Here is a 19,411-nt window from a genome sequence, read left to right on the forward strand (position 1 = left end):
GTTCAATAGTTCCCCTTGCCTCCCTGAGCAGGCGCTCACACCCACTGCTGCAGTGCTGCTGCCTTCAGAGACCCGCCCAAGCCTTCCTACTCCTCATCCTAGGGCAGCCAGAAGCCATTCTGTGGGACTACCCCTGGCTGAGTTACTATGTTCCCCTCATGGTATTTGTGTGAAACAGAATTCCAGAATTCCAACCTTGTCCAAACTCTACTTTCCCTAGCCATTGTCCCTCCTGCCCCTGCGAAAATTTGAGAGTAGAATTTGTATTTTACTCCCAGAGTTGCAGACTCCTGTGTGACTCTGTGAATATTTGGTGGTTAATTTTCTGGTCCTCTAACTCACTCGTGCCAAAGAATGTCTGAAACTTAGCGCTAGAAACCTTAGCGGCCGGTTATTGTTTGTGAACTGGCAGTTTACAGCACCGCTGGAAGAGAGTTGGTGTAGACTGTGTTCCATTTGTGTGGCTCCAGGAGAGCACAGAGCATTGCATGTGTGATAGGTTCTTCTCCCCCTCCCCCCCCCTTCTTTTTAAAGCTTAGTATTAGTTCACATTTAAAGCACATTATGGAGTGTTTCTGTGCCAGAGCATGCTGTTACATTATTTTCAGTTAAAATTCTATGGAAGGGATGCTGTCATTGCCATTTTATTGATGAAAATGGCTGAAACTTAAAGGAGTGATTTAGTAACTTGCCTCTTATTGCTCTGCCTGTAAGTGGCAAAGCTGGGATTTGAACCCTTGTTTCTAGCTCAAGCAAGCCCAGTACAACACAGCTGCTTTGATTTGATTGTCTTACACGTGTTACTTCATTAAGCTATTAAGCCTTGCTTCTAAATACTGAAAATATTTATACAAATTCCTGACGGGCGTTTGTTTTGCATGCTTTCGACCACTCTTTGTGCAGATTTTCCATCCTGCACATTAAACACAGTATTTACTGAAACAGTTTTATAGAATGAAAGGAAAATTTAAAAAATTATACACAATATAAAAAATTATACCACCCCAAGACAGCATGATTTTTATTTTTACTTTTTTCTAATCTGAGTTCATTGGGAGAGAAGCCCTTTCCCAGAGATTGTAAAAGAAAATACAGTTTTCGTACTGCCCTGTCTTTGTCTTTTTCTTTGAGTTTCTTAGCCATTGTTCACTCCTAGCCGGTTTGTACACATCTTTGCCTGTGGTGGTAGCTGTGCAGGGCTGCCTTTCTTCCAAATGAAAGCCGTCTTCTGTTGTTATTTTTTGTTCTTTTTTCCCTCTGAGAGGCTGGGGAGCTGGATTTTGGGAGAGATTCCTAGAATTGCCAAAATTTGGTGGACTTTGTTTTAATTCATGTTACTAATTTTGGGTGAGCTACAAACTAAACCTCAAACTGTAGGTAAAATAGAGGGCCTCCTAAATGAATGGCTCCCATGGAACATTGACATTCACTGTGGACTGAGGCTTTTCATGAATGTAGCTTAAGTGAGAAAATGAATATTTCATGCAAATTCTCAAGCTTTAGTTAAATTATAAGTTTTTTATTATAAGAAATGAAAATATCTTTGTAATTAATCTTTTTTTTTTTAATCGGAGTGATTTGACAGTAAGAGCTGGAAGTTACAAATTACCCGTAAGACAAGGGTGTCCAAATTTTGTCTACTCATGGGCCTGTGTTGGCGACTAGCCAGGCGCCTGAAGGCTACTCTTAATTTGCATTGACTAGAAGACACCTGTCTTGCCGTGTGCATCTTGAACATGCTGGCACAGCTCATTGAGCAGAGTCCAGGAGCCTCCTCTCTGAGGACTCGCCTTCCCGAGGGTTCACTGAGGAGAAGAATCTATCAAACTCCGTATGGTGTGGCTCTTGGACAGCTTCTGTCCTAAAACCTTTTATGGACGTGGTGTTGACCATGAGAACGTCACGCATCCAGCAGCTTTTCAGCTGCTGCACATGCTTTACTGATTTAATCTTTGCAAGACTGTGAGGTGGGTGCTGTTACCCCTGTCTTACAAATGAGGAAGTTGAGGCTCACAAAGGTATGCTAAGATCACATAGCTGGGAAGGTGCATGATATGGGAGGGGACCCCATTCACTGTGATTGTTCCCCTTGGCTGTGTTATTGCTGTGAGTGGTGTGTGGCATGTGGTCCAGACCAAATGTGATTTGGTTTATTCTAAAAAAACAGGGGTTTCTTAAGTTTTATTTAATTATTTCTTTTTTAAGAAAATAATTTTCACGAGACTCAGATGATTGATTGGTGTGATTGTTGAAAGCCAGGCAAGATTCTTTGACTTTTCTTTCCTCTAAGGGAAAAGGATTATGGTTCTATTTTTTTATAGACAAAATGTAATTCTCAGATTAATTAGCTTATTCTTTTAACTTGCCAGCTTTCCTTTATTAGGCAGACTGAAGTGGTGTCAGGAGAAGCCTGGGGACAATCTTTTGCTATTAGTTTGGCAGTGTTCCTTGAGCAGCATTGGCAAGGTATATACAATTTTTGTTTTTGCCCACTTATTCACATAGAGAATTAATATGAATAAAATTTCAAGCACGACATTCCTGGAAATGAGGCCCTTGGACAATTTCGGAATTCTAACTTAAGGAATAAACATTGGTATGCACCATCAGGGACGACTTGGGTCACTCTCAGACCATTCGGGTAAAATTCAATCTCCAGATAAACTGGCTATGCAGTTTCCTAATTACTGGAATGTACCTCTCAAGTCCCAATTTACAGAGCCCCCTAGTGACTAAAAAGATGCAGGATAGAGTAGTAAACATACTGCTGTCTCACCTTGTGGGCAAAAATGAGTCTCAGAAATTAAGCTGGAACATAAGAACAATGGCAGGGAATTCAGGTCTGCCACTTTCTCTGTATTTTTACACTGAAGCGCAACCTTTGTGCAAACATTTTGATATCTCTGCATGACTCGATTTTGAAAATGTTCCTGCGCTGTATAAAATTAATGCACTAGAAGAAGGCAAGTATTTTTTCCACATTCATTTTCAACTCTTAGATCAGGTGTGAACTCTGTATGTAGGCCTACATGGCAGCTTCTTAGAGGGCATGTGGACTTCATGGCTCTGGTGTTGCTGGAAATCCTTTTCATGGGCCATGTGACTCTGCAGGGATTCCCCAGGCGTGTGTCCCAATCAGCACTGGAGTGAGCCTCGGCCCCTGCTCTCTGTGGGTCAGGGGCTATGCAGTGGAGGGAACCCTATTCTGGTGGGAACTTTGTCCATACAGTAGGTGACCACCCAGAGCAGGCTTTCTGTAACCAGCTGAAGTATCACCTGTAATCCTAGAAAAAGAGATGGAAGCCCTGGCTTCAGTCCCAGCCCTGCTTGACCAGGGTTAGTCCCGTAATCTCTCAGAACCTCAAACCCCTCATTTCTAAAAACAAGCTGATGGTTTTTGACTTGGGAAGATCACAGGGCGTTGGGATGCTGCAGTGTCATTTTGTGTGTGAACACGTTTCTTCCGTGCACGTGTTGCTCTTCCTGTTGCGCTTTGAGGTAGTGTGGGACAGTGAAAAGAACTGGGCTTTGGAGTCCAACTGGGTTCCAATCTAAGTCCAATATTAGCTTTTGAGTATGAGCATTGGTGTCTTTTTCTGTAAAATGGTGGTTAGAGGAACTGTCCCCTGGAAAATGTGAGGATTAAGTGGAATACCATATGTCAAAGTCTTTATGTAGCACAGTGTGGTGTTATGTGCATGGTGTTTTGATAATTTTAGTGCTAACACAGTCTCTGTGTGCAGGTCTGTGTACTAGGATTTCTCTGGCAGTTTTTCCTGCTTTGCTTAGTATAAGATGCATTTCAGAAGATTTAAAATGTGCAATGCATAGATTTTATATTTTAAAAATTATTTGGTATGAAATGCCAGGAATTAAACAGGGAACCAAAAGCTCATGAAAGTTGACTTAATGCATCTTGATTCCTGGTTGCTGCAAAGGTGGTACTAAGCCAATAGATGGTGCCATTTTGTTAGGAAATGAGAAAATATTTACTTCTAAAATTCATCATGTTACATACTGGGAATGTAATATAGCCAGCGCTTGCCAGTTCTTAATCTATTCTAATTAGAGTGGACTTTGTTATTGATACTGCATAAAAATGTTGAATGTCTATTGTAGGCAAAATGGTGAGGTATTGAATTAATATGTAGGGTGCTACTCTTCCTGTCTTGGGTTCAATCCTTAGTCTACAACCAAGTAAAAGTCCTGGCCAGGAGTCTCTTTCAGAACAGTTAAATGCAGTCTTTTGTTTTCAAACCCCACTTCAGGTAACTAGTTCATCCTTACCTGCCCTTGGTTCAGAATTGGCCCTGCTACAGAAAAGTGCCTTTATACTCTCATAACCTAAGGCTCGACACTCTTTTACTTTCTTATTGGACAGATAAGTGGAAAGTCATTTTATGCATCCGAAGACTTTTCACTGCAGAGTTCTTAAAACTAGAAATTTGTGTCAGCCGGATCTGTCATTACTAGCTGTGTGATTTTGTGTAGGTTCCTTCACCTCTCTGAACTTTATTTTTTTCCATCTATAAAATGGAGATAATAGCAACTAGTCCACAGATGAATTAAGTGAGGAAATATATGTAAAAGGGCTGTGCACATTTTTTACAGTAAGTAGGATTTCTTATTGTTTGCACACAGGCTCTATGGACAAGATAAACCTTTACTTATGATTAAGACTAGATGTGTTTTATAAATTATTAAACTCTGTGGTCCTTTGCCCTTGAGTGCTCTGAAGGAAATGAAAACTTGGTAAAGACCTGCAAAGTAGAATAACCTGGACTTTGGGAAGTTATTTTGGAATGTGGACCAGAGGAAAGGCTGCCTTTGAAAGACCTGTCCGCGAAGACTACCGTGAGCGCCCGCAGTAGGAGGGGAAGTGTGTGCCCTCGCCCAGCAGAGCACTTGCTGACTGAGCCTCTGTTTCTTGGCAGGGCCTGATGATGTTGGAGTCTGCTTAAGAGAGGCATAATTTTCATCCTCGTCTTATTTCCTAAACATAGGGTTAGGTGGCTCCTCTGTTTAAAAGAGAACAATTTTCTGTCCTCGGATCTTGTGACATTTCATTAAAATACATTAATAAAAATAAAACCTTTCACACTTTTGGCCTGAATGCCCCGATTGTTAGTCTTTTCTTAAAAATAAGTGTCTATAATCTGTCAGGTCAATGAGAAGTTGCACTTGCAATTATAAGAAAAATCCCTGTTCCCTTAAGGTGGTATTTTAAATTATTTACTTAGAGTAAAATTTAACTCCTTTTTGACTACATTATGTTTAGAAAAAGAACTGCCTTTTTTGAAAAATTAATTTTGAGTGAAAATGTTGGGTGCTTTAAAAAATCTATTTCTAAGCATATTAAATGGAATATTTTTTTTTTATTCATTGGGAATAAAAGATAGACTCTCTGACATTGAGGTACATTTGCTGATGAAAAGGAAGCATTCTTCCCCTCACAAGGGGTTTAAATGTAATACTCAGTGCTTACTCAGGAGTGAAAACATCAAATTAAACTGTTTATGCTGACAAAGGACAAATCTGGATTTCAGCAACCCATGCAAGATTGTCTGATTGCTTGGCCTGCCTCGCCTGGAAGCTTTTGGCCAGGACTTATAATGAAATGCATGCATACAATTAAACCACTTCAAGTCGGTGTCTGAATTTTCCCGGGCCATGAGAGGTGTTCCAGTGCTCTCTAGTGGCTGAACGTGGTCCCCTGGCACCAACATTGTTTTATATTCATAAATCAGCTCTTCACACATTGGCAGCATTGGCCTCCAGAGCAAGCACCAACTGCCAGAGACTCGGCCCTGTAGACAGGAACAGAGTGAAAAATGACCCCAGTCCATGGGCTGTGGAAAGCACCAAATTTCACCCAGGATGAGTGGCCAGTGGACTAACAATGAGCAAGTGTGAGTAAGCGCTCTGTCAGGGAGAGCTGACACTGATGAATTAGAAAGTTGTGTGTGTCTCTTTTATCGCTGCATATACCTTATACCTGGCAGGCCACAGTGCCAGGCAGGTCCTGGGTGCTTACAGTGGACCCTCCTTAGCAGGAGGAACAGCTTTTTCTCTCTCTGAAACAATCTGGTTAAATTGATGGGAAAAGGAGTAGAAATCCTGCTGGTTCTCAGAACGTCATGACTTTGAGAGAAGAGATTTTGAAGACCTCTGTTTCCATTAAAGCTGCCAACCGTATGACTTGCTAAGAATGATTGTATAAGATGGTCTTGGAGGATGGGGACCTTGTCTTGGAATAATTACAGTAGCTAGCTTTTATTGAGCTTTTACTATGTGCCAGGTATTCTGCTTTACATGTCCTCTCCTTCAAGTCTCCAGCCACCCTGTGAGGAAGATGCATTCTGTCTTCATCCCCTTTGTGTGGGGGAGGGAGCTAGGGCGTAGCCTGCTTCACTGCAGTTTCAGGGCCAGCATGCACATGGTGCTTGATGTGATGATGCTTCCTGGAGTAGCTTGTCAGCTTTGCAGGGTTGGGAGAGGGAACTCAGTGATGTGCTGGGGGGAAACAGTGAGGAAGTGCCACTCCTGTCCCATCTATGTGTTTCCAGAATTGCTGCCAAGTGGGCACCTGGCATGGTTTGTTTGAAGGAAGGAGTTGGAAGTTGCCCTCAGTGCATGCGCTTAAGAGACACAAGACTTAGGTTTGACTCTTGGCTCCACTTCTTAATGGCTGTATTACCTTTAAACTAGCTGAGCCTCAGTTTCCTTGCTTGTAAAATGGGGAAATACTTACACCACTTGAGGTCAAGGTCCAGGTCCTAAAAGGCCTTCAATAAATTTTCTCCAGCCCCGTCTGAGAGTCTGTGAGCGTAGACCTTAAAGCACATTTCTACCCGCTGGCTTCCAGATTCTTCCTAGAGTTTGACTTAGAGCAGCAGGTTTTAGAAGATTATTCAGTCTTATATTGTTTCTTCAGTATGTCTGATAACATAGTTTCTAGAATTGCTGTTTGATTTAGTATTTCAATGAACTCTATAAAAATGTTTCATGTTTTAAAAAAAGCCATACAAATGAAGGTCTTTTTAAATAAATAGAGCAAGTAAAAGCAATATCTCAGATGGTAAATTTTTTTTATACATTTCATATTTTTTCTTGAGTTGTGTTATTCTTTCAGGAAAAGTTAGGTTCAAATTGAGCTACTAATGCTGATAAACACCTTCAGTGGTTTTAGAAAATGGAGACTAATTTAATTTGTTTTGAATGGGGCTATTTTAAAATAAAGACTCATAACAGACCCTGAGTGGTATTGCTAAACAGTGAATGGCATCTGTTTAATCATTTAAAACATTTAACTAAAATCCCAGTCTCATTTGAATTTCCAAGCAAAACAACACAAATGAACTATATCCAGATGTGTGGTAATTGTTCTGCTGATATCTGAAGAAAACTTAGATAGCATGCTTTTTTGGGGTGGGGAGCTAAGAAAATACAGCTGCTTTCATGCTTACTTGCTAATCTTGATTTTAAGCTTTTGGCTTTGTTTTTTAAGAGGCAACATGGTAGAATGGAAGGAATGTCAGACACTTTATTTTTTAAAATATTTTTATTTTTTCAAAAATGTTTTTATTGATTTTAGAGAGAGAGGAAGGGAAAGGGGGAGAGAGAGAGAAAAAAACATTGATCTCATGATCAAGCCTGCAACTAGGGCATGTGCCCTGACCGGAATCAAACCAGCGATCTTTTGGTGCACAGGACAACACTAAACCAGCTGAGCCACATTGGCCAGATGTTGGACACTTTAAATTCAGATGATCTGGGCGCACATTCCCAGATTTGCTAAGCATTGGCTGTGTGATATGGGCAAATTCCTCATCGAGGTTTAGTCTCCCTGCTTTGTAAAACAGGACTACTGCTACCTGCCACGTCTGAAGAACAGACAAAACTGATGTGACTGCTTCGAAATTTCTTCAACACCATGTGTACTATGTTTGTTGTGGTCCTTTCAGTAATTTTTTGGCCACGGGGTAGACTTCTGGATAAGTGGGATCTGGCTTGGCACTGATATGCTCAAAGGACTTCATTATGAGGATGATTTTTACCTCTAAGAGCATTCTAAGGAAGGACGTTGGTAGAGAGACGTGGTGTATTTATTTGTTTGTGATGATTGATTACTGTTGTTACTTGGGACTATTGACTCATGCATGGATTGACCATCAGGCCCCTGTATACAAATTTTAGGAATAAGCGGCATGCTGCTGCTGTTACACAGCAAGACTGTGACAGCTGGTAAGGTCTTGGTCTTTTTGCCTTTTTTTCCCCTCCCATGTTTCTGCAATGTCGAATTCTCATTTTTATCTAAGCTTATACCATAAAAAATTGCAATTAATTCATGGTCTTTGAAGAAAAATAGAAAGAAAAAATGTAAGCAGAAAGTAAATAGCACGACCCAGAAATAAGTGTAATATTTTATGTTGTTCCAGATTTGTATAATATGTATTGTATAAGCATATCTGTTAATATTGCTTTGGAATATGTCATTCCACCCCCCCCACCCCCCCAATTAAATATTAGATCACTAGAGGCCTGGTGCATGAAATTTGTGCACTGGGGATTGGGGGGGGGGACAGGGGGGAGTCCCTCAGCCTGGCCTGTGCCCTCTCGCAGTCTGGGAGCTGTCAGTCAGACATCCTTAGTGCTGCTGTGGAGGTGGGAGAGTCTCCTGCCACTGCCGCTGTGTTCGCCAGCCGTGAGCCTGGCTTCCGGCTGAGAGGTGTTCCCCTGTGGGAGCACACTGACCACCAGGAGGTAGCTCCTGCATTGAGCGTCTGCCTCCTGGTGGTCAGTGCACGTCATAGCGAACGGTTGTTCCGCTGTTCAGTCGATTTATATACTAGTCCTTTATTATATAGGATGGACATCTTTCCATTGCCAAAAAATATTGTCATGTTTAATAAATGTATATATAGTATTTTATTATTTATTTTCCATATCTTTTGATTGTTGAATCTTTACCTCCAGTTTTTCTATTTTTTTGTTGCTAATCTAAATAGTGATTTTTTAATATACATAATTATATACATAATTTAGGTACTTGTCTATTAATTTTTTTTTAGAATAACTCTCTAGCAGTAGAATTGCTGGTTTGGAGGGTATGTATAGCTTTATGTTTTCTGATTGCTACTTCTAAATTGCCCATTAGAAAAGATCTACCCATTTTTGCTTCTACAAGCATGTTAGAGTGCCCATTTTACCACATCTTTGTTAGCATTGGGTATTATTCTTTTTAATCTTTGCTCATCTAAAAGGCAGAAAAGGTTATTTAATTTCAATTTATATTTCTTTGATTAATAGTGATCTTGAACGGTGTTTCTAAATGTGTATAGGTCTCTGCCTTTTTGTGTGTGTGTGACCTACTGTCTCATTTTTTTGTTGGTGTACTGATGTTATTTTTCCCTGAGCTCTTTTCAGTTATTAATGCCCTGTATGCTGCTTTTGTTTTTTGAGTTTCAGGGCTTATATTTTACATTGTTTATAGAAGTTGTTCTTTTTTTTAATTTAAGCCAAGGTCCTGTTATTACTAACAGGTATTTCATTTAAAAAAGATTGGCTGGAGATGTGGCCACTGGTGGCATTTGTGCCTGCAACCCCCTTCTTCTGGAGGTCAGCAGTTTAGGCACCCACAGTGGCATCTTGACGCTCATGGGTGAGGAATCCCTGACAGTCAGATGGGAGCAGACTGTGCTTTCTGGGACTCACAGAGGCATTTGTTAAAGGAGGAATTCTTTTTAAAATTTTTAATCCTCACCTGAGGATATGTTTTTATTGATTTTAGAGGGAGAGAAAGGGAGAGCGAGAAACATCGATGTGAGAGAGAAACATTGATCTGTTGCCTCCCATTCGCACCCTAACTGAGTATTGAACCCACAACCTAGGTATGTGCCCTGACTGGGAATTGAACCCGTAGCTGTTTGGTGTACAGGATGACACTCCAAACAACTGAGGCACCCAGCTAGGGCAGGAGAAATTCTTTTAATGAGCACCCAACAGGGCAGCCAGGGCGAGGCCGTGCAGAGCAGTTCCTGGCCCGTGTGGATGAGAGGGCTGAGCTGTGTCTCCTTCCCTGTTCTTGTCTCTCTCCACACACAGCTCTGCTGCTGGGAGGTTTGGTGCTTGGTGGTTTTTCGGGAGTTGGGAGTGATTGAGCCCAGTGGGTGTGTGTGGGTGCTGTGGGTGAGCTCGGGGAAGCTTGGGGGAAGACAGGGATGCAGGAGGTAAGTCAGTGGATGACTAGGTAGCCATAAACAGTGTCTTGCACAGTCATCTCTCTAAATTCTGGTCGCTGAATTGCATCTCGTTTTTCTGTTTTAAAGAGCTTTGTTCTGGAAGGCTCTCTGGCTACTCAGTAACTGTGGGTGGGCTGAAAAAGGCAGCCTTGGTGGAGGTTGCTAAGGAGCAGCTACATGGAAACTACTGATGAGACAGGGAGCTTTGGTAATAAAATGCAGAAATCCAAGGAGAGCATTTCACTCTTATAATATCACAGAGATTTGGACCAGGCTAGGATGTATAATAGGACATGGTTTTGTGGGTTTAAAGCCTTTTTTTCTTTTTGAAAATTGAGCTTGCTTTACATTTGAGTTTGTCTTAGATTCATCCCAGTATGGTAAATTAGGCAATAAATGTTATTTTACACTTTATCAAGGCATTTACTGCTGTCATCACTCCTTGAGGGCCAGCTCAGAGTTTCCCCAGCTCTTCCATTTGGAAGTTGTACTCAAATCAGCCCAGCTTAACTCAACAAATTCTGTTTAGTGCTTTCTGTGTGCCAGAAACTACTAGGCATGGGAGATGCGGGTATGAAAGGATGGGCAAGGTACAGAGATGAGAGTGAAACTTTCTTGGGTGGGTGGTGGTTAGGGAAGGCTTCTGGGAAGAGGTAATCTCTCAGCTGGGGTGTAAAGGGTAACTAGGAGCTGTTTGGACTATCGAGGGGCAAGGGACTACTATGTGCCCAGGTGGGATAGGCTTGAGGTGGTATGAGAATTTAGGAAATTATTGTCAGTTTTGTGCTGCTGGAGTGTCAAGTGTGTATGTATTGGAGAGGAGGAGGGGACTGAGGGAGACAGAGACCTCGTCATGGAAGGTCAGTCATGTGTGTCTGCTCTGAACTATTGTGGCACATAGAACTTTTTGTAGGAGAGAGTGACATAGAGTCACACCAGAGATAGGAATTCTGCCCTGTGCTTATTAGTCCTGTAATAAATAAGAAGCTTTATCACTTCAGTGGGTTGCTGTGCAGATGACTAAATGACATATGGTGTGCAGAACACAGTGGGTGCTCAACAGGAGGCTGTTTTCTTCCCCCTTGGCTGCCTTCTCCTTATTGTAAGTTCTTTGAGGACAGGCCCCACACCCGTTGCTCCCAGAGCTCACCTACCCTGGTGAGAAGCATACTGTTCCCTCCGATATCAGTTTCCTTCACCTGACATGCCTCTTACGTAAAGCAGAGGCCCCTCTACCATGTACACTGCCCCCTGGCTGTTCTGTTTACTTATTCCTTAAAGGGAAAGCAAATAGTCCTAATTGTTTTTGGAATAGAAAATCAGGGTAAATGTTCCTTCAAAGGATTTTTGTCTTGGTTTTGGTATGAAAGTGCCAGGTAGGTTGATGCTGAGATAATGGAATGTCTTAGGGCATTATTATGGTTCATGGGGAAAATGGGATATAAATATTTAAACATTTTGTAGATCACATGGCTGCTATACTAGTTTGGCATCTGTCTGATGATTTATTATACATATGTAGTTTTAAGAGGTGTTGAAACAAACCTAGGAAACTTGAATGAAATTATTAAAGGGTACTGGTCTCATTGAGTTTACCATCTTTTTTCTTCTTAATGGCCAACTCCTTCTTCCTTCCCCAAGTTTACTTGCCTTGAAATGTTGTGAAAATTTGCATCTTGTTCTCTGACCACTTTGGGCAATTGCAGTCCTATTTGAAATTCTAACTTCAGTTTTCTAAACAGCAGACACACATTCAGAGTTTCCTAGAAACCTGTTGACAAAGTCAACACTTCTGTATATTTCTGAAAAGGGGGCGCCAAAGTCCTCCTTTTTTAAAAAGCTGGGAGCAGGAGCTAATTTGCAAGTGACTTAGAAATTGTTTTTAATATTGAATCTCCCTTTATTTTCAAGTTTATTTGTAGTCCACTTATTTTTTGTCTCAGGGTAAACAATCAGGCAGTTCAGCAAGCTCCTGCTTTCCAGAAAACGCTGTGTGTGTGTGTGTGTGTGTGTGTGTGTGTGTTGGGGGTGGCATGCCTTGTAAAGGGGGAAGCAGAAATACAGTGTAATAAGGACCTCTGTGTCCTTTCTATGTTTATTTCTCCTACACCTTCCAGCTCTTAAAAATCAGTGTCTGATAGTGTGAAGCAACCCCACACTGGATAGATACATTTTGTTCCAAGAGTTTAGATTTAATATGTAATTTGCACTTACAGAAATTTTGTCTGCAGTGTTGTTCCTAAGCAGGAAAAAATATTTTTGGATAAATGAAGAATTATATTGGGAGGGAAATATTTTTCATTTCTTGAAATGGTGGATGGAGCTAAGCAGAAGAAAATAGATGTGCCCAGGAAAAATCAGAGTAAAACTAATTTATTTACTGTGAAACAGTCCAAAGAAAGGATGGCAAAGAAGAAAAAACAGGGTTAGTAAATTTTAAGGAAGAATGCCTTTAAGATAAGCGTGGTTTTACCTTTTACCCTTTTACAATAATTGATTCTAGTTTTCCACAAAGTTGTTAGCTCTTAGATACCTGCCCTTCCCCTATCCTTTTTTTCCCACATCCATTAATCAAATGTTTTGTTTTGTTTTTTTAATATATTTTATTGATTTTTTACAGAGAGGAAGGGAGAGGGATAGGGAGTTAGAAACATCGATGAGAGAGAAACATCAATAAGCTGCCTCCTGCACACCTCCTACTGGGGATGTGCCCACAACCAAGGTACATGCCCTTGACCGGAATCGAACCTGGGACCTTTCAGTCTGCAGGCCTACGCTCTATCCACTGAGCCAAACCGGTTAGGGCCAGATGTTTTATTTAAAATTAAGATATATTACTTGAGTTTTCTAGATCCCTCTGTAAACAACATTTTATATCTTTTTATTTTATTTTTTCATTTTAAGTTTTACATATGTCTCCTTTTCCCCCAATTGACCACCCCCGCCCCTTCCCGCCAACCATTCCCACCCCGGGCAAGCTCCCACCGCCCCAGTGTCTGTGTCCATTGGTTATGCTGATATGCATGCATACAAGTCCTTTGGTTGTTCTCTAACCTTCCCCTATCCTTTTTTAATGTTTATTTCAGCCTCTGGTGTGGTTACCCTGACTCTTCACAGAGATATTCTTGGACCATGTCACATGCTGTTGTGCGCTCTGCAGGAGCATTTTGTAATTAAACGTATTTTTTCTGAGATTTCTTTATTTGCATACAAAACCAGCCTGCTTTTTACTACCAAGTCTGAGATTGGTTCTTAACCTGTGCCTTCAAACAGACACGTAGGTTACTTTTCCTCTTGATCCCTGAATCTCAGAGTAAACGTGTGACTCACAAAATATTAATAGACTACTCTATTTCCAGATTTTTAAGGACACGTTTACTATGAAATTAAGAGGTTTTGGTGAATTTGCTCTGGCATATCTGCTAGTATTATTTGGGTGCATTACCTTAATATATCTTTAATTTTTACTCTTTCTGAACTGCTTATAATAGTCCTTTAAATAACACCCCCCCTTTTTTTTGAAAAGAGAAAAAATTCTGAGAGGGGAAAATGGGGTTGCCTTTTGCTCCCAAAGCCTAAATGAATAGTCATTGCTTGTAATGCCGGTCTCCACTTGACGCTTCCTACTGCTTTAGATGTGATGTATCTGGTGCTGTGAAGGTAATGATCCTCAACCGCAGCAATATTCCGTAACAGGAGTATCTGTCATATTCATTGGGATTACCATGTTCATTGATTTGTGTCTGTAAATCTGCTGTTTCTACCCTTTAAATTTGATCTATAATTGGACCTCCTTAAATGGTTCAGATAAGGTAGTCTGTATTTTCTCAATGCAGCATTGCTGTCAGCTTCTCCTTTTTCATTATACATTCAGCAGACTTGATAAAATCAGCAGGACACCTCATTTGAAACTGTTTAATCGCTGCCTTTTTCCTTTGCTAAACCATTGAGGTGGTCAAGCGATGTACACAAATCATTTTAAATAGAAAATATGGTTTTCTCTGTGACCCAGCTAAATAGATAGTGTTATGCAAAACAAGTTAAAAAGTAATAAATGCCAAAAAAATCTTCTAATTGGAGTAAAAAATTGTGGGCAACTCTATCTTCTTTCTAAAGGTAGAGTATCCTGAGATATTGCCAGGACTGTAAAGACAAGATGATGGTTTTCTAAAGATTCTCTGGTTTCTGAACAAAGCAAGTTTAATTTAAAAATTTCAAATAGCACTGCACTGCCTTTTAACATCCATTCTCAGGGAGCCTGTACTTATTTGTAATGCCTTTACATCCTACTTTTGTGGGGGGAAATTTGCCATCTGTTAATATCTATGCAGCATAACCTTTCAGCCATTTGCTATTGTGATAATAAATTTTTGTTTCTTTGTCTGTCATTTTGTCTACTCAGCTGTTACTCTTCAAAGTACAAACTAAAAATAATAGCTCTAAATAAATGCCACATAATAAAGTGTTTTACAGTTGTAGCTGGAATATCCTGGTGGCTGTGGCTCGCAGTCCTATTACCATTGCTGGTGCTGTAGTTTCTTCCCTGCATGTCAAGGTGACTCTACCAGGGCCAGCTCATTAAAACAATCTATTCTTTCTAACTGGCTTGGTATTTAGCGCTGTACCCAGCAGCCTGCCAGGGCACAGTTGTGGAGCACAAGACTCACGGCATAGGATATATGAAATTATGTGGCATTCACTTTTTGAAAAAATACAGATTCTCCATAACCTCATTTTCCTGCTTCAGCACTTTATTGTAAATAATTTACAATTACTACTATCAGTAGTAGAAGTGGGGCCAGTTGCAGGTTTACCCAAGATAGTGGTAAGTGTGACTCCAGGCTTTTGAAGAGCAGTATTTACCTGGTTTATGTGTTCCTATAGGATTAATATTTACACTGTACTTGAATGTGACACTGGGCATGTTTTGCCATTGTTACTGCCCCAAGGTAACTTGAGAAGCTGGGAGTTGGTAAATACACTAAAAATGCATCTTTTTCTTACAGGTTCTGGCTCCTTGGCAGCAATGGCTGTGTTTGAAGCTAAGTTTAGGCCAGATATGGAGGTATGTAAGTCCCTGCAGTTTTATTCTTGCAAATATTTTTCCAGTTGTATGTCGAACATTTGCAAATTGCTGATTCCTCCAAAGCTTGTACAGCACTGTTGTTAGTTGGAATGCTCGTTGGCACAGACACTGTGTTTGCTGAGAAGACCGGTTGCTCAGGGAAAGCTTCACTTGGAGTGGCCCTGCGTGCCTCTTGGGCTTGAGGTCAGCACTGTTCAGCTTTTGCTCTGGCTTTGGGCTGTTTAGGAGTCTTCTTGGCTGTAAATGCTGCTGCGGTGTCGAATGTTTTCTTATGTACTAAGCTTTCTGTGTCATGGTATCTCAGAATGACAGGTTTTTTGTTTTCTTATTAAGAATAGAGAAACTATGAATGTCTTTGTCTGTCTCACAGACCTGGTCTGAAAGTGAGGGCAATTTTAAAAATCCCTATAGATTGTTCTACATCTGGCAGCAGAAGATGGGGATGAGACCTTGAGTGTAGTGGACTGTTGTCAGTGTGATGGATCTAGTGTCTCAAACACATTTATAAAGACATTCTTTTATTATATTTTCTTTGGTGGTGGGGGAAGGTGGTATCTTCTGAATGACATTCCACCCAAGTCTGCTTTAATGATAGATGTACCCCCATTAAGCAACCCCCTCTCTCCCAAATCTCCAAGAACAAGCCCACAGGTCTTGCGTTCTCACTTTCATAGGAGTGTTCATGTGCTTGGATACTTCCTGGCACCATGTTATTCCCCATTGTGCTTTATCCTTGCCACTAAACCAGCTTGTAGGCACACAAGTCCTGAAGCCAGCTTTCATCATGTGCTCTTAGTTTTTTGATAGATGTTAATTTTTGATGGGTAGTATTCACTTGTTTTAACAGTAGTAGGCTGTTTATGAGTGGTTTACCCTATTTTTAATAAATAGGATGTCTCTGGGAATTACTTTTTGACAAAGCTTTATGCCTAATCATCCTTGGAGAGGATTGCTCATTTAAAAAAAAAATTGTTTTTGCACTGGCCGATTTGCTCAGTGGTTAGAACAGCCGTGGACAAACTACGGCCCGCGGGCCGGATCCGGCCTGTTTGAAATGAATAAAACTAAAAAAAAAAAAAAAAGACCGTACCCTTTTATGTAATGATGTTTACTTTGAATTTATATTAGTTCACACAAACACTCCATCCATGCTTTTGTTCCAGCCCTCCGGTCCAGTTTAAGAACCCATTGTGGCCCTCGAGTCAAAAAGTTTGCCCACCCCTGGGTTAGAACGTCGGCCTGAGGACTAAAGGGTCTTGGGTTCAATTCTTGGTCAAGGGCACGTACCTGGGTTGCAGATTTGATCCCCAGATCCGGTCAGGGCATGTGTGGGAGGCAACCAAACGATGTGTCTCTCTCGTGTTAATTTTTTTTCTCTCCCTACCTTCCATTCTCTCTAAAAATCAGTGGAAAAAATATCCTCGGATGAGGATAAAAAAATTTTTATTTTTTCACCAGCTTGTTGTCATTGGAGCACCAAGTGTCATTGGAGCTCTGAAGCTCCCTCTGCTCTGTAGGTTTAGGCCAAGTGCCGTGAGAGCCAGAGAACGTAGAGTTGTGGATGCTGCTCAGCCAGCACAGCCGTCTCCTGCCAGAAGCCACTTCGCTTTGGGTACATGAAGATAACACACATAAGTGACTTGGTTGCTAATGGCTAGATCTTCCCTTTCTTGGACATCTGTAGGAATAAAAACACCTGACTAAAGATAGGATTTAACTAGGTGTTTTAGGCTAAGAACAATAGTATTTTGCTCCAATTAAGAGTAGTAAACAGGTCCAAGTATCAACTATAAATGAGATTAGGATTGTGTTCTCATTTCTCAATGTGAAAATTTATTCCCATATCAGCATTATTTTCTGTTTGGGGTTCTTAAATACAGAGAAAAAAAGAAGATATACTAGGTCACTAAAAAGAAAAAGAAAAAACAAGGTTTTCTGGTCTTGTAACTAAAGGAGAGGAGTTCCTTAGGCTCCACAGATCCATTACAAATAATGAAGGTAGAGGGAGAAGGACTGGTGGCTTTCGTTAGAGAATTGCTTCAGTAATGTCAAGCCCTCCTTTAAACCACATTAATCTTTTCATATTTTCTTGAAAGCTTTGTCTATTTCCAATTGATTGGGACCTCCATATGTTAAAGAAAAATGAGAATTGCAGGAAACGGAGGTATGAGGTATATTAAAAGTGACTTAACACTCTGCTAAAGTAATTTTACATTATTTCTTTAGAGTTTGGATTTGAAATTATTCAAAGGCCATGAATTTAATATTGGTGTGATTTGGAGAAGTAAAGGGAAATGTGATCATCCCTTCAATAATACTTCTAATATTATCAATCTGAAGACTGTGTTCCTTAGATCAATTTTATCTGTAACTTGGAGAACTTCATATTCTGCGTTAGTTACGAGACTTTAAACAGGTTGTTCAAATTTCTATTTCAGATTGATTACCTAAATTTATAATTTCAGGTGACTTTTTTTATTCACGGAAGTTATTGAAACTTGAATCAGACTGACAATCAACAAAATCATTTTATTAAGGTGAAGGTAGCACCTGCTTCTCCAGTGAAGTGAGTTAAACAGTAAATAGCAGGCAAATAGTAGTGTAACACCTGTCAGTAGATAATACTTTAAAAATCTAGAGATGTTGATACTGAAAAAGTTGGTTGTGAAGATCAGGCAGCTGCCCGCCGGCACCCTGCTTGCTCTTGTGAAGATGAAATGGTGCGGCTTCAGGGGCAGGCTGAGACTGCTCGCCAAGTGGAGAGGACACTGTTTTAGTGACTTCGTTGTGAAGAGAATTTGACCAAGGTGTCATTTGGTTCTGCATTTTCATAGAAATCAGGGAAATATTTTGGTTTCAAATTTCCAAACTTTTTATTTTCTGTTTTCCTGGGAAGCTTTTATTTTCTGGGGCAAGAAACCCTTGACTTTTCTTGTCTATTTTGAGACTGCAGGGTTGGATGACTAAGTTTGCTCATTCCTTTCTGTCGGGGAAAGGATTCTGGACATGCCTCAAACAGAAACCCAGGAGAGCATTGCTGCCTCTCCAATCTCGCAGGGATTGCCAGGACAGTAACTGATCACACTGCACAGAGAATTGCCTTGGGAGGGGGCAGTTTTAGGCTATTGTAATTACGAATGGTTTGCTAAACAGTCATTTTTAGGTCATATTCATGAAGCAAACTCTTGGCTTTATTGTTGAAACAAATTAGAGGAAGTCCATAGTTGTATGGTTTGTGTGTGTGTGTGTGTATGTGTGTGTGTGTGTGTGTTTTAACTACAAACCTGTGCCTTGGAATGAAAGTCCCTCCCTCCTTAAAAACCATTAATGTTTCCTCATTGTGTTTAGCTGCACAGTTCAGTACAGTAGCCACCAACCACATGTGGCTATTGAGCACTTGATGTGGCTAGTCAGAACTGAGACTTAGTACAGATTTTTGTTAGTTTGCTTATTTTTTGTTAATCCTCAGCCGAGGATATTTTTCCCTTGATGTTTTAGAGAGAGTGGAAGAGAGAGGGACAGACAGAGTAACATCGATGTGAGAGAAACACGTTGATTGTTGCCTCCTGCACGTGCTCCGACCAGGGCCCGGGCCGGGGAGGAGCCTGCAACTAAGGTATGTGCCCTTGACTGAAATTGAACCCAGGACCCTTTGGTCTGCAGGCTGATGCTCTATCCACTGAGCCAAACCAGCTAGGGCAGTATGAATTTTTTATTTAAAATCTCAATAATATTTATATTGATTATATTAAATAATACTATTTTACATTAGGTTAAATAAAAATATTACAGTTAATTTCACCAACTTTTACTTTTTTAAATGTAGATACTAGAAAATTTAAAACTGTATATGTTGTTCACATATTTCTATTGAACAGGGCTAGTCTAGCATCATTTCTTAAACTTGTCATTTGTACACCACAATTAAGATTTCTGCCATATCAAGATGCCATCTGCACTTTTTTGAAAATACTTTCAAATTAACTCACTGTTTTATAAATTAAGGTACCATTTACATATAATGAAATGTACAGTTTGATAGGTTTTGGCATTTGTAATTAACCAACTGAGACTCACAGCCACC

At 40.4% G+C, this 19,411-nt stretch overlaps 1 protein-coding gene across 2 annotated transcripts in view; it reads left to right on the forward strand.

Moving 5' to 3' along the window:
* The window catches only part of PSMB7 (proteasome subunit beta 7), a 55,280-nt gene that overhangs the window by 13,710 nt on the left and 22,159 nt on the right, over nucleotides 1-19,411 (forward strand). Inside the window, exons 6-7 of one of the 2 annotated variants that reach the window (XM_014529386.1) lie at nucleotides 13,328-13,410; nucleotides 15,248-15,306. In XM_014529386.1, the coding sequence (XP_014384872.1) occupies nucleotides 13,328-13,410; nucleotides 15,248-15,306 (142 nt within the window). The remainder of the gene's footprint in view (nucleotides 1-13,327; nucleotides 13,411-15,247; nucleotides 15,307-19,411) is intronic. The other variant, XM_005881526.2, reaches the window with a different exon arrangement.

Source organism: Myotis brandtii, unplaced genomic scaffold (genome assembly GCF_000412655.1).
Source record: "Myotis brandtii unplaced genomic scaffold, ASM41265v1 scaffold68, whole genome shotgun sequence".
NCBI lineage: Eukaryota > Metazoa > Chordata > Mammalia > Chiroptera > Vespertilionidae > Myotis > Myotis brandtii.